We start from the raw sequence: 14,997 nt of genomic DNA on the forward strand, positions 1-14,997 counted from the left end.
AGCACTACTGGTCGGTTTAGCAAGCAAATCAAATTGTAACTCGGACTTAACCAGTCCATGTACAAGTCGGTTTTTACCCCAGAAATGAAAGAGACTTAACCAGTCTAATTATTTTGAACAAAAAGGCAAGCAAAACTTAACCAGTTTATTGTCTATTGAATGTTGTAATATTGCAAATAACGAAAAAATGCGACAAATGACGAGTTGCAAAATAGTAGTTGTATTCCAATTGATTAAAAGTTGTAAAATACAACCAAAAGTTTACAAAAGCAGGGGGTCGGAAAGCAGAAAAGCTAAAAGGGCCGACAAGGCCAAAGCTAAGAAAATAAAAATCCTAAGGAAGCTAAGTAGAAGGACCGGTGGCAGGTTGCTCTGGTGGAGGTGGCTCGGTGCTACCAGCATCTTCCTCTCATCATCAGAGTCAGAGCAGATCGCTGTCCGAGCTCATCTCTTCAGCCATCTGGCCTTGATCTCAGCTGCTCGGCATCGGCCACTCCTGGTAGCGAGACCAGACTGAATTCCAGTCGGCCTCGGGACAGGAATCAGCAAAGGCACCTTAAGCCTAGCAAGCGCCTCGTCCTCGCCCATCTTATGGGAAGACTGGCCCACGTCGGCGCAAAATCGGTACAGTCATCCGACTTCTGCCAGCTTGAACCAGCCTGAGAGCGAGAAACGGCCGCTTGGGCTTCTTTCAGTTGAGCCTCGGCCGAAGAGAGTTTGAGCCGGACCTCCTCCAAGTCCTTCTCGGCCTGAGCCTGCTTGGTCTCGGCCGTAGCTTTGGCGGACTCAGCGTTTCCTTGGCAAGAGTAAGGTTGGTCCTTTCGACCTGCCAATCCTCCCTCTCTTGCTTCCAGGTCGCCTCGCCCTTCTCGATCTTTTTGTTGGCCTCCTCCAAGCGGAGCTCGGCCAGGCGCTTAGCTTCCTTGGCCTGGTAGACCTCGTCGAAGTGCTTCCGAGCCGCCTCCTTCAGGTCCGAGACCTCCTGTACCAGGGCGAGCCGGTCTTCCGCCACTTTAGTCATTCGGATGGAAAACTGCAGAAACAATAAACAGTTAGGAGTTGGCTAATAAAAGGCAAGTAAAAGGGCGTAGGAAAATTCACTTACGTCCATCCAAGAGCGGAAGAGCTCACTCGACTCATTCCTCTGGTTGACCTCATTGATGTGGTCTCGGTCAGTTTGAGTACATAGGATCTCCAGTGCGTCGGAGATCCTCTTCTTCTTGTCCGTCTTGGACATTTGGGTGAACGGGACCGGCGCCTCGGACAAAGAGCGCTCGACCGGAGAAGGGTGAGAGGCCTCCGGTACGTACCCCGGACTCCGAACAGGCTCGAAATCTGAGGGATGGACTGAGACATGGGTCCCCCCGCCTTCAGATTCGGGTCGAGGACTATTCACCTCGACGGAAGGCTCCTTTCTAGCCTTCTTTGCAGAAGCCTCCTGCTCGGCTCGGGCCTTCGCCAAAGCCTTTTCCGTCATCTCCACCCTCTCTTCAGTGCGCTCTTTGCGCTTCCTCGGTTTAGGGTTGGAAGGATCCTGCAAAACACATTAAAAGATGGTGAGAAATTGAAAAACCTAAAGCCAAACCGGGTCGGAAGAAAGGGTTCTCACTTTTGGCTTGGAAGGCTTGTTAATCTTGTTGGCCTTCATCTCGGCCCTAATCCGAGCCGCCTTCAGTGCAGCGGAGGTCAGTCGTTCGGCCATCTCTTGGTCAGTTTCCTTTATGTAAGCTAAGGAAGCTTCTGCAAAAAGAACAAAAACACAGTTAGCAAAATATAACAAGTAAAAGCGAAAACAAGTCAACCGGACCCCCTTTTGCCGGATTACCCTTGGGAAAAGCCGGGCTCAGACCGAACGCGGCTAGGAAGTGCTCATCTTTAAAGAGTTTGCAGCTCGGGAGCCAGTTCCCCGCCACAAAAACTTCACCGCCATCTACTATCTTAGCCTCCAACTGAAAGTAAATAGCGGCCACTGCTTCATCTTCTGACAGCTCGGGCACTTTGAAGTTGAGGCAATGATTTGGGTCGTCAGATGGAGGCACGGTCGGGATGCCCATTCTCCCCCATAGTAGACGAAGGCAAAGCACCGGCGAAACCCCTTTTGAGAAGTGGGTAAGTCAAGAACGGTTCGGTAGCCTCGCGAGCTTGGAAACACCACCACCCAGGTCCGTGATCCCCGGCTGGCATCTCAAGAGCTTGTACAAATGGCGCCAGAGTGTGAGGTCGGCCTGACGCCAATGATAACATATTACTTGCTGCCAAGATTCCGCCCCACGAATTAGGAGACAGCTGACCCAAGCATAGGTTGTAGGCATTCAATATGTCCTTCTCAAACTGGGTCAGCGGGAATCTTAAGCCCATCTCCATGGCCTTGTAATAAAAGGCGGTGCACCCAGGGGGTGGACTCAGAATGGTATGGCTAGCATCGGGTCGGACTAATATGTAGGGGTCCTTTATTTGAAACTTTGCTGCTTGGCCTCGAGCATCCTCCTTCAAGGCCTTTATTAGAGAAGGAAGGGGAAACTTTGCTCCCGGACCGCCTCTTGGGTCGATCTCCGGATATGCGAGCCGACCTGATGTTGAAGCTTCGCCTTCTTCTCCCGGCATAGCTACCCTAACTACACCACCAGACAAATATTTGTCTAAGTAACTCCTCGAAGAAGGAAAGGCCAGGGACACCTCCCAGGGTAGGGGGATGGCACCCTCGGCCTCCTCCTCCTCGACTTGCGAAGGAGTACTTGGGAGGGAAAGCGCCTCAGGCACAGCCGAGGGGTCCGGGCAACTTATTAAAGTTGACACCAAAACCATTCCCATACCCCTCACTTCCTCGGCCAAATTATAAGGAGGTGAGGGAGGGGGTGCACTGACTCGGACGAGCTCCCCATTATTTATCAACAGAAGGGGTCGGCCGATTTTATTAAAAGAAAGAGAAGAAAACTTAGCGAAAAAACAAAACAAGTGCGTACCTGGTCGGACGAAGAAGATGGGGCTCGGACTTAGAGAGAGAAAACGCTCTAAAGTAGAGAGAGAGAGAGCAGAAAACTCAAATTTAGAGAGAGAGAGAGAGAATTGTAAAAGTGACAAAAATCTCTCCCCTCTCTCCTACTTATAGGCAGAATCCTCGACCTCCGCGCGCCACGTCACATCTTGGACCGGGCCTTGTGTCTATAACACCTTAATGGGCCTCCCAACTGCCCAAAACTGTTCAAAAGGCACAACCCCTCGGAATATCAATCGTCACAAAAGTCATGAATAACCAGAAGTTGAATCGCCACCATGTTTTCAAGCACCCCAATAATCCACCGTTGCCACGTGGCATTTGGGTTCCCAAGAAACTATTAAGTTCACCAGCTCAATATTGCCAGTTCATCAGCTCAAGGTTACCCACTCGGTCACCTCAGCCAGTGGTCCAAAACCTTTGGCACCGCCTCGGACAAGCATGGGGCTCATTGGCCCCTCATCCGAGCCGCGTCCACCTAGCTCAGCCCTTGGAGGCACTCCTCCTTGGTTGAGTAAGTCTCCTAAGTCCCAGATTGACTTAGCGAGAGCAGGCACCGCCGGACAAGCATGGGGCTCATTGGCCCCTCATCCGAGCCGCGTCCACCTAGCTCAGCCCTTGGAGGCACTCCTCCTTGGTTGAGTAAGTCTCCTAAGTCCCAGATTGACTTAGCGAGAGCAGGCACCGCTCGGACAAGCATGGGGCTCATTGGCCCCTCATCCGAGCCGCGTCCACCTAGCTCAGCCCTTGGAGGCACTCCTCCTTGGTTGAGTAAGTCTCCTAAGTCCCAGATTGACTTAGCGAGAGCAGGCACCGCCTCGGACAAGCATGGGGCTCATTGGCCCCTCATCCGAGCCGCGTCCACCTAGCTCAGCCCTTGGAGGCACTCCTCCATGGTTGAGTAAGTCTCCTAAGTCCCAGATTGACTTAGCGAGAGCAGGCACCGCCTCGGACAAGCATGGGGCTCATTGGCCCCTCATCCGAGCCGCGTCCACCTAGCTCAGCCCTTGGAGGCACTCCTCCTTGGTTGAGTAAGTCTCCTAAGTCCCAGATTGACTTAGCGAGAGCAGGCACCGGCTCGGACAAGCATGGGGCTCATTGGCCCCTCATCCGAGCCGCGTCCAACCGGCTCGGTCTAGGTAGGCCCTCCTTGACTGACTAAACGAACGAGGACACCGGCTCGGACAACCATGGGGCTCATTGGTCCCTAGGCCGAGCCGTTCCCTAAACTCACTTCTCCTAAGGAAGACCGGGTCGGCACTCAAGCCACCCTTTTCCTCGAGGAGACCGGGTCGGCACTCAAGCCACCCCTCTCCTAAGAGAGACCGGGTCGGCACCCAAGCCACCCCTCTCCTTGAGGAGACCGGGTCGGCACTCAAGCCACCCCCCTCCTAAGGGAGACCGGGTCGGCACTGAGGCCATCCCTCTCCTTTAGGAGATTGGGTCGGCACTCAAGCCACCCTTCTCCTCGAGGAGACCGGGTCGGCACTCAAGCCACCCCTCTCCTCGAGGAGACCGGGTCGGCACTCAAGCCACCCCTCTCCTAAGGGAAACCGGGTCGGCACTGAGGCCACCCCTCTCCTTGAGGAGACCGGGTCGGCACTCTAGCCACCCCTCCTCCTTGAGGGGATCGGGTCGGCACGTGCCCTCCTTTCCTGCCTAAGAAGCAGGGCAACCTGGGTTCCAAACTGTCTAGGTTCCGCCACGAACTGGAAATATTTCAGCAAGGCCTCGATATTTCCCATTCCTGGCGTGGGGCTAATTGTTTGGGCTTATTTCCTGGGGTAAGCTTACCAAGGATAATCCAGCCCAATAATTGCCTTAGAGCTTCCAGTGGGCCCCACCTGTGATGGTGCATTCCAGCTGTCAATGCCCCCTGGCTAACCTACAGTTGGGAAATCCCCAACACTATAAATACTCAACCCCCTCATCAATGAGAAGGTATTGAATTCTTACCTAACAAACCAGAGCATCTCTCTCTAGACTTTATCTCTCTAAGCTTGATCACTGACTTGAGCGTCGGAGAGGCGATCCCGGAACAACCCCCGGGGCAGTCTAACCGTTACTTTTGCAGGATTCCGGCGTACGGACTTTGGACTCAGGACATTCGAATCTGACCCGGTACTCCCTAAGCAAAGGAATCAGAACCCTTAATTTCTAGACAGAAACAACGTCCATTTTTTTAGGAAACTAAATGTTGGTTTCCTTTGGTCCTTTATCTAATTATAGTCACCATTTTGTGAGCTATTAGCAATTATCACATAATAGTTTCCAAGCACAAATGCATTCTGGTAAGGCGGAACCACCTTCCTCAAAAACTCCTTTAACCTATTCATGATGAGCTTTGAGATTATCTTATAGATAATGTTGCAGAGACTTATAGGTCTAAATTGACTTGCTTCTTCTGGTCTCTCAACTTCCGGAATAAGGAAAATGTAGGTGAGATTCCATTCCTTGAGCTTTTTAGTCCGTTCATTTGAAAAACAACAATCTTAATTTCTTCTTTTGAAGGTGGTTTTTTAAACTCTTCGCATTGTGATGCCGAAAGCTAAGGAACTAGATTCTTCAATATCGTGAAGCCGTTCCCAAAATGAATCATGTTCCCAAAACAAATTAGTTGTTGCTTGTATTAGAAATTTGAGGAGAGTGCCACTTGGCACATAGACTTTCTTTCGCACTCCTTTCAATATACTTGTTTAGATTCTAAATTCAGTATCAAATAATGATTCTTTTGGGAAAGGTCCTTTTTTAAATTCCTACTAGTTTTATAGCTTCTTTATAGTTTTGTAGTCCTTTGAATTGCATGAATCTTTTGCAGGAAAATAAGGTGCTAGTTGAGTACTCGTTAGTAGACTTCAAAATTAGAATATGACGACTAGAAGATCTTCTTTTCTAGTGGTTTTGCATTTCATATCTTTTGTTTTTAGGATTATTCAATTAGAATAAACAAACTTTGGCTGTTTCACCCTTAATAACACAAACTTTCGATTATTATTGAATACATATCACTGTATATCAAAATTCCTATATTAGGTCATATGGCCTAAAACTTATAAAACATGTAAAAAAAATAAGAAATAACATTTTCTTTAATCGTCCTCCCGCACCCTCAGTCCTCCACGCACCCACCACCTGACCAGTGCCACCCTATCCATAGACCCACCCCTTGCTCCCTCTCCCATGCTCCCTCACCCCTCCAGCCTCTCCACCCCCTTGCATGCCACCTCCGCTGCTTCTCCTCCTCCCCCATCTATACTACGCTTTCTCTCTATGCTCTCACCTTAACAATGTAGTCAACTCTCTCACTTGCTTCTAGAGTTCTACCCTTCCATTTTCTCTCTTCATTGCCGACGCATCTCCACCTCAAATCCTATTCGGTCTCCCTCCTTGACCAACCATGCGACTCACTTTCGCCATTACTCTCTCCATGTCCGCTTCAATTCAACGTTTCTGCTTGTCGATATGTTGTGTTCTGCCTTGTTTTCGACTAGAGGTGTTGGAATAATAACATGTGTTCTAGTCAATAATGAGAAGAAGTATTTTTTTCATGGCAAAAAACAAAAAAGAAAAAGTATTTTTTGTTTTTAAAAATTATAAAAAATAAAGTAAAAAACAACCAATGAAATAATAGCATGTGTTCTAGTAAATAGCATATCAGCTACTGACCTCCTACAACAAGTTAAGAACTGGTAAAGACACAATGAAAATTTTAAAAAAGTTTGATATATTCAGTAATAATCGAAAGTTTGTATTATTGCGGAAAAAGCGGCCAAAGTTTGTATTATTCTAGTTAAATCATCCTTGTTTTTGTACGGATTTTTGTATTCATTACAATTTACAACTCTCTAATAATGAGAAGAAGATGCCTAAGCTACAATAACGATGATGAGATTCGAGAAATTTTTCATTATCTAAATTGATGAGTATTTTTTTTAATTTTTGGATATGTTGACTTTAAAAAAGAAACAAAGCATTGGCAAATTTGTACACTAATGTTGTGGAATTATTGGTTCGTAAACAAGTTAGTTTTTTCTCTTAAGGTGAAACAAATTAGTTTTGATTTTGTATGTCATTTCTTTTCAAGTGCTCCCTCTATCTCTTAATAGGCTTTAATTTGCTTTCTGCAACAGTCTCCAAGACACACTTTTGACCATTCAAGTGCTCAATTATCATCTATATAAATATATTAAAACGCATGCGAAAGAAAGTCTATGTGCCACGTGCCACTCTCCTCAAATTTCTAATACAAATATTTTATGTTAATGTGTACTCCTTACTTAAAAAATATGTGTAAGTGCAAGGTATCGAACACGTGACCTTTGAAATGAAAAGTAATAGTTTAACCATCAATACATTATGGCTTTGTTGGCTAATGTTTCAAATAAAATATGATGAAGTCTTGTAATAATTATAATTAACTAAAAATACTTAAACATGTATATATATCTCTAACACTCTTATTAGATAACTTACAAAAGAATATTGATGTCATATTCTCTTACCACGATTCGTTTTAAAGTATTGTTTTCAAACTCAAACCTTTTAATTTTTTTTAATCATCACGTCGTGACGTGAATTTTTCAATTTATTAATGGACAAAAAATAAGAAAATAAGCAAAAAAAAAAAAGTTATGAAATTTAAAAATAATAACATATTTATTTATTGTAACTGACCCGGGACATCGCCCGGGTAAAAAAAAACTAGTTTTCCTCGATAAGTTGCCTCCAAAAATCTTTTGATATTGTCTTCCACGATTCATCGATCAATTTATGACTACTTTCTGCAAGTTGTCAAATTTGTGTGAAATTTTTAAATGCAGATATTGACAATCAGATCTGTAATCCTCGAAAATTCTCTCCTTAAAAGAAAATTGGGGAAAAGAAATCAACTATGCAGTTAATAATTCCATAATTGTGCTTCAGGTTCATTAAAAAAAGTGGGGGGCAGTGGGAAAGATTAATTAAGAACCGTTCTTTGCTTTTCCGTCAGATAAATAAAAATGGGGCCTTATTAAATTTTAAAGCCTGTTTTTATAGGCTATTAACCAATTGATGTTGGTCGTATTTGATTCAGTCTTAATAGTATTAATTTTTTTCAATATTTTATAAATACATAATTTATATCAATATATACTAATAAAACTAGAAAATTAGCTTATGTATCGATCAACCATGCTTTTTGCCACGTCTCATAGCAAGTAGATATTGCCACGTGTCCTTTTCTCTTAAGGTTTGCTAAAGTGTCATGTGCACAAAGCTCTGTCGAGGAGCAATCTCTAGTTAATCACAAAAAACAAATGCTCATTTATAAAACCCTTAAATTAATTACTGTGCAAATCATGATTTCTTACGATTTTAGGCAAATTTTCTCCATACATATTAGGAAATTATTATTATCCATGAGTAAAATCTATATTATTATCTAAAGCAAAATCATAAATCCTACGTGACAAGCTCATATTCACCAAGCAAATGTAAAACACAACCAAATCAAATTTATCACATAGGGTGTCTACGTGTACAATTCTGCACTGGTCATATATGGAAATCAATCAATTACTTCAATCAGGCATTTAACATTCCAGGAATCAAATCAATTTATAAAAATTGATTATTTTAATAATATAGAAATCAATCAATTGCTTCAATCAAGCATTTAACATGTAAGGAAGCAAATCAATTACAAAAAATCGTTTATGTTAATAATACAGATAGCAATTAATTACTTCAATCAAGCATTTCATATTTAATTGATCCAATTCAATTACCAAAATTGGTTACTCTAAAAAAATCATTGCCTAATTTAAGCTGAATCAATTTAATAGTTTTTTGTGTTCCATGATTTCTAGCCTAAATCAATGTTATAGTTTTTTATGTTCCATCATAGAATCTATTTATTATCTATTATAATATATAAAATTCTTGGCTAATGAGAATGTGCCACATAAGATTTCTAGCCTAAATTGTAGAGCTTAATGAGATGCCATGTAGGATTGCAAGAAAAATAAAAGCCATGTGGGATTGCTTCCAAATCCCCCACGAAATCAGCTATTTTCGGGCAAAAAGTCGAATATCAAATCATGCTTATATCAATCAATTAGAATCTTTAAAATATAAATACAATTAAATATTATGCTTAAATCATGTGCAAGTTGATTAAATAAATCTCAATCATTCCTAAATTACAAAACGTGATTTTAGGGATCGATTCATTTAAACTCTTTTTTTGGCAATTCAAAGTATTTATTAATAAACCAAAAAAACAAATACAGACACCACAACCAAGGCAACAGGCTGCCTGATACAGAACATCAACATCCCACATCCAGGACCTGAACCTTACAAACAGATCATATAATCAGCTTAGCCCTTTCTTGATTACTACACCTACAAAACACTCTTAAAATGATATCCTTATCAAAATTGTTAGGTTTCATTATTGAATGCTTAAAGACCATACTATTCCTTTAAATCCAAACTGAATACAGACTCTCAGTGTAGAGCATCAGAAACAGCTTATCCTTACTTTTTTTACTTCTAGCTTTCTTCATAGATATTTCAAACTCCTCCTTTGCATCAGTCTTAGGTTGACAGTTGATATACCCAGAACCTTCTTCCACACTTCATTTCTATAACCACATGTGAAGAATAGATGATGAGTGGTTTCAACCTCCTGACCGCACACCTTACAAAGAGGGCTAACATTCATATCACAGTGATGCAACCTTGTTGCAGCAGCAAGCCTATTTAGCAAACTGAGACACAAAATGAAAATGCTCTTTGGAGTAGCTTTGTTGTTGCACACCGGCCTTCTCCATTCAACCCTCTCATTGTCACCTTGAAGTTTTTGGTAAGTCTTCTTAATGCTGAAGGAAAGAGAGGAGCTAATTGCACTCCATCCTCCCACTCTTGTCAATATATCTTTAAAAGAAACAATCTTTTTCAACACCCAAGTAATGTTGCTTGTAATAGCAACATCCTGAACATCACTTCTCTTGATATTGTAAGCACTAACCCACCTCACCCAAAGTTTATCATGTTTGAAAGTAATAGCCCATTATAACTTTAACATAGCTGATTTGTTCCAGATAACCATATTCACAACATTCAATCCCTCAGCTGTTTTAGGCAGCTGAATGAAAGACCAAGCCACTGGAGCCTTCCTTGAAAACTCTACTGCTCTAGTCCACAAGAATCTTCTATATATAGTCTCCACATCCTTAATTAGCTTTTTAGGCAGTGGGAAGATTTGATCCTAGTAATTTTGCATACTCTCAAGGATAGTTTTGACAAGCTGTAATCTGCTAGCATAAGAGAGGAAGTGGGGAATCCACCCTTGAGCCCTAGCTGTGATTTTGTCCACAAGAGGCTTACACTGAGAGAAAGAAAGTTTTTTTGTAGCAAGAAGTACCCCAATATACCTGAAAGGTAATGAACTAATAGGCATTTGGATAGTGTTAGCTATTTGAGTAGCTTCCTCATAATTAATTCCAGAGAAGTATATGCAACTCTTGTCATTATTAGCCTCCAACCCTTAAGCCTTTGAGAATTTCCTAAAGGCTTCCATCATTTTCCCTACTGAAGTGTGATCAGCTCTTACAAACATAAGCAAGTCATCTGCAAACATAAGGTGAGTCAGCTTAATTCTCTCACATATAGGGTGATAGTTGAAACTAGGTTGACTACTCATACTCCCAAGGCATCTACTGAGGTATTCCATGCTGATTGCAAAGAGGAATTGGGAAAAGGGATCACCCTGTCTCAAGCCTTTTTGAGCTAGAAAAGGCAAGGTAGGAACTCCATTTAACAGAATAGAGTATGAAACTGAATGAACACAAGCCATAACCCATTTAATATACTGAGTAGGAAACCCTAACTCCTTCATCAAATGCTCCTAGAAGCACCACTCCACATAATCATAATCTTTCTTGATGTCCACTTTGATAACACATCTAGGGGACATATGACTACTTTTATACCCTTTAATCAATTCAGTGGCCAAAAGGATATTGTCCACAATCTGCCTACCAGGGATAAAACCAGCTTGAGAGCAATTCACCACTTATGTAGTAACTTGTTGAAGTCTATTAGTTAGGATCTTAGAAATCAACTTATAGATTACAGAGCAACATGCAAGGCTTGAAGTCTTTTGCATATGTGGCATTATCAACCCTGGGAACTAATGTAATAGCAGTACAATTAACTAGTTTGTAGCAGACTGTAGTGTCAAAAAATTCATACCATCATACACATCTGCTTTGATTATATGCCAAGTCTTTTGAAAAAAATGCATTAAAACCATCTAGCCCGGGAGCTTTATTATCATCTATATTAGCTAATGCATTATCAATTTCAGCACATGTTACCTGTTGAGTTAATTTCTCACAAGATTGCTGAGTCAGCCTTGGACCATTATTTCGCAGCTTTCAGATCAATACCCTCCAGGGATTCAGCATGAGTGCCCAGGAGCTTCTTGTAGAAAAGCTTAACTTCATCTTGAATGTTTTGAGGTTCAGTCAACACCTCCCCCAAAGAGTTGTATAGAAGGGAGATTTTGTTTCTAGCATTTCTCACTTTTATTGCAGTGTAGAAAAACTTAGAGTTTGAGTCTCTCATAGTAAGCCAAGTAATTCTGGATTTTTGCCTTAATATACTCTCATCTATAATGGACCACTTCTTCAGATGCTCTAGAGTTTTCTTTTCTTCATTTTGCACATTACAATCATGCTCTAATGTAGGAAGAACTTGTAACTCAATAAGTTTTTTTCTAAGTTCTTCCACTTTAATGTAAGTTTTAGAAACTTTTGCGTGATGAAACCCTTTAATAGCCTTCTTAACCTCCTTCAACTTCTCCCATAGATTCTTCATTTTATTACTACTGTGAGTAGTCTCCCAAGCCTTTTGCACAACTTCCCGAAAATCATCTTGATCTGCTAGGAAATAAAGAAATCTAAATGGTCTCCCTCCCTCTTGATGCTGACTAGCAAGAGAGAATAACAAGGGAGTATGATCAGACACTCCAACTGGGAGATACCTAATCACAACATCATAATAGGTAGCAATCCAAGCATAATTAACTATTGTTTTGTCTATTCTGCTCTAAATCCTGTCTCCACCTACGCCTTTATTATTCCAGGAATAGTACACCCCAAAATAAGGAGCTTCAGTCAACTGATTGTCCACCATAAAATTACTAAAATCAATTGTTTCAACTTGGCTAACATCAGTACCCTACTTTCTCTCAGCTGCATATCTCACTGCATTTTAATCACCCATCAATATACAGGGGGACTGAGTATTAGTAACAAAATTACTCAGCTCCAGCCATAGTGGTTTCCTGTCCTGGAGTATGTGCAAGCCATATACGCTGCAAAGTGAAAAAGATAGCTACCATTGTTGTTGTGAACCATAACAATGATGAGTTGTTAAGATATGAATTCAACCCCCACTCTAGCTTCATTTTTCACCCAACGTAACCGAATCCTTACCGTAGGAGAGGCATCATAGTTAAAAATCCACCACCACTTATCACCAAACTTCTTCTGAATTTTCAATTTATTATGATTCCTAACCCTGGTTTCCAAAAGAGCACAAACAGTAACCTGATGAGAGTGAAGAAAATGTTAAATTTTCCTTCACTTTAAAGGGGTCATTCAAACCCTTACATTCTAGCTAGCAAATATCATTATGACATATAGGGGTTAGGTCTCCTAGCACCCCCAGGCAACCCTGAGCCAAACTGTAACTGGACTCCACTTTGTATACTCTTCCCTTTATCTTTTGTCTTCCTTGTCACCATTTTCCATGCCCCACCATCCTCTGTTTCTTTTTCCTGATTCCCAGTAGGAGTAGCAACTGGTGTTATTAGGGGTGAGCACACCCGGGTACCCGGTAGAATTTCATAGACTCTGACCAGACCCGAACCCAGTGGGTATTAAAAATCTGGAATTGGAATTGGAACTGGTCCAACCGGGTCCTAAATTTTTGGACCCGGAACCGCTGGGGACCAGGTCCAGAACTGGGTACCCAGTTGTAAGTTTAACAACATACTAAAATGGGCCAATTGAGCTATAAAATTTTAAAAAAATTAACTGGGCCTAAAGGCCTACTAAGTACTAACTTTTTACTTAACAACTATTATCCTGTTACAAGCATATTCTTATGCTATCAAATATCATTCATTTCCGTTCTCCCAATTCAGCACCTCATTGTTCAGATATGAAAAAAATCCAAGTCTAAGTATCGGGTACCTGGACCCAGACCCGCTCCTACCAGGTACCTAGATCTAGAACTGGTCAAACCAGGTACCCACTAGCTACCGGGTCCAATAAAATTCTACCCATAATTGGAACCAGATGCAATCAGGTCCCTTTTTTGGACCCGGACCTAGTTGGACCGGGTCCGTGTCCGGACCCAGCGGGTCCATATCGGATCCGTGTCTGTTTCTGGGTACCCGGAATTTCTACTCATCCCTAGGTGTTATCACCACAAGTTCAGGTTGAGGAGAAGGTCTTTCATTGCCTTCCATCACTGCTGCAGGAACAACCTCTTCAGTGTCTAGTCTTACCTCCTGAACCACTTCCTTCACATTCATATCCACTATTATGCCCCAACATTTGACATTTCTTACAAAAGTGAGGCCGCCAGTCAAACACCGCATTTTGCTTAAACACTTGCCCATTAGGATCTTCTACAGCCACTTCTCTAGGTATATCTTGGGTAATATCTAATTCAACCAATATACGAGCTAAAGAAACCCTCAACCCCTTGCTTGTACACTCATCAGCATACAGAGGGACTCCAAGTATACTCCCAATTCTACTCAAAGAGTCTTCTCCCCAACAACTTAAAGGCAGATTAGGAAATTTAACCAAAATAGGAATCACTTTTAGTATTTCATCATGAAAATTGAAATTAGCACACCAATGTTTGATAATCATTGGTTTCCCATAGAACAAATGAGGCCTTGTGTACAACACCTTATCTCTCTCCTCCCTAGATTTCAGCCTGACAATTAAGAAACCTTCATCATGCTTAAAAATGGCTAGCTCCTCTTTACAGCCCCACTGAGAGTTAATATATTGATAGATAGAGTTTAGCGTAGGGTTTTGTCCCACCACATACACCACAACAGCATTCATCCAGCATTCACTTTGTTTTTCAATCTCTATTTTATCCAGTTTTGCAACTCTATCACCATTTACAATAACAGGTGCTACAAATTTTAAACTCATACCTGTATCAGATATCCTATTTTGAGCTGTGAACCTCTTGCATATCAGTTGAGCATTCTCCACATGGTTACCTTTTTCCAAGCTTTCCGTCACCGGAGCTTGAATCTGGTTTTCCTTTACTACAGGTTCCACAGCTACTGTTCCATTCATTTCCTCCACTGATTCAGTCACAAGTTGCTCTTTTTTAGCTTGTTCCGCAATACTGGAGTTCCCCGGAGTCACTGAGCTACTCGCCTGACCCAGAGTCTTCTTTCTCCGTCCCATAATCGGTCGTCGGCGTAGGATAGTATTTTACTTTATCGTGCACCAGCAGAGGGTTTTGAGGTGTACAAACATTTTAATTTGTTATCGTATTACTTTGACTTGGATATTCTAAGTGGATCAAACTTATTATGGCAAATCGTGATTCTATGAAAATGTGGGACGGTTTTTTTTTTTTTAAAAAAAAAAAAGTCGAGCAAAAAGAACCGAGTACAAAATTGTACTATAGATACCCAAATCATATTTGCATTTCACTACACCCTCAAAATTCATAAACCCTAAAACATCTTCCCCTATATCCAGCCACCTTAAATTTTATTTATATGGAGCATGAGTATGGTTCATTTGACAAACCATCTTCACCTAGAATTTTAAAGATTTGAAAACTTAAAGAAGACAATCATAATTATTGGAGTAAATTATGAGAAGTAAATTATTGGACTACTTTAGAAGACACTCATAATTTGATTATTCAATAAAGGAATTTAGGGGTTTTTTATAAATACT

General features: G+C 41.8%; 2 protein-coding genes across 2 annotated transcripts; both read right to left on the minus strand.

Annotated features, from left to right (window-relative positions):
- Positions 1-691: 691 nt before the first annotated feature.
- LOC104897439 (uncharacterized) lies at positions 692-1,995 on the minus strand. Its single transcript, XM_057391833.1, has 3 exons — positions 1,610-1,995; positions 1,106-1,534; positions 692-1,033 (listed from the first exon to the last, which is right to left on the minus strand). The coding sequence occupies exons 1-3, from the start codon at positions 1,700-1,702 to the stop codon at positions 692-694; spliced, it is 864 nt and encodes a 287-aa protein (XP_057247816.1). The 5' UTR covers positions 1,703-1,995.
- Positions 1,996-13,545: 11,550 nt separating this feature from the next.
- On the minus strand, positions 13,546-14,493 carry LOC104897432 (uncharacterized). The gene has a single exon (XM_010684310.1). The coding sequence runs from the start codon at positions 14,491-14,493 to the stop codon at positions 13,546-13,548; it is 948 nt and encodes a 315-aa protein (XP_010682612.1).
- Positions 14,494-14,997: the final 504 nt, after the last annotated feature.

This window comes from Beta vulgaris, chromosome 1 (assembly GCF_026745355.1).
Source record: "Beta vulgaris subsp. vulgaris cultivar EL10 chromosome 1, EL10.2, whole genome shotgun sequence".
In the NCBI taxonomy this organism is placed as follows: Eukaryota; Viridiplantae; Streptophyta; class Magnoliopsida; order Caryophyllales; family Amaranthaceae; genus Beta; species Beta vulgaris.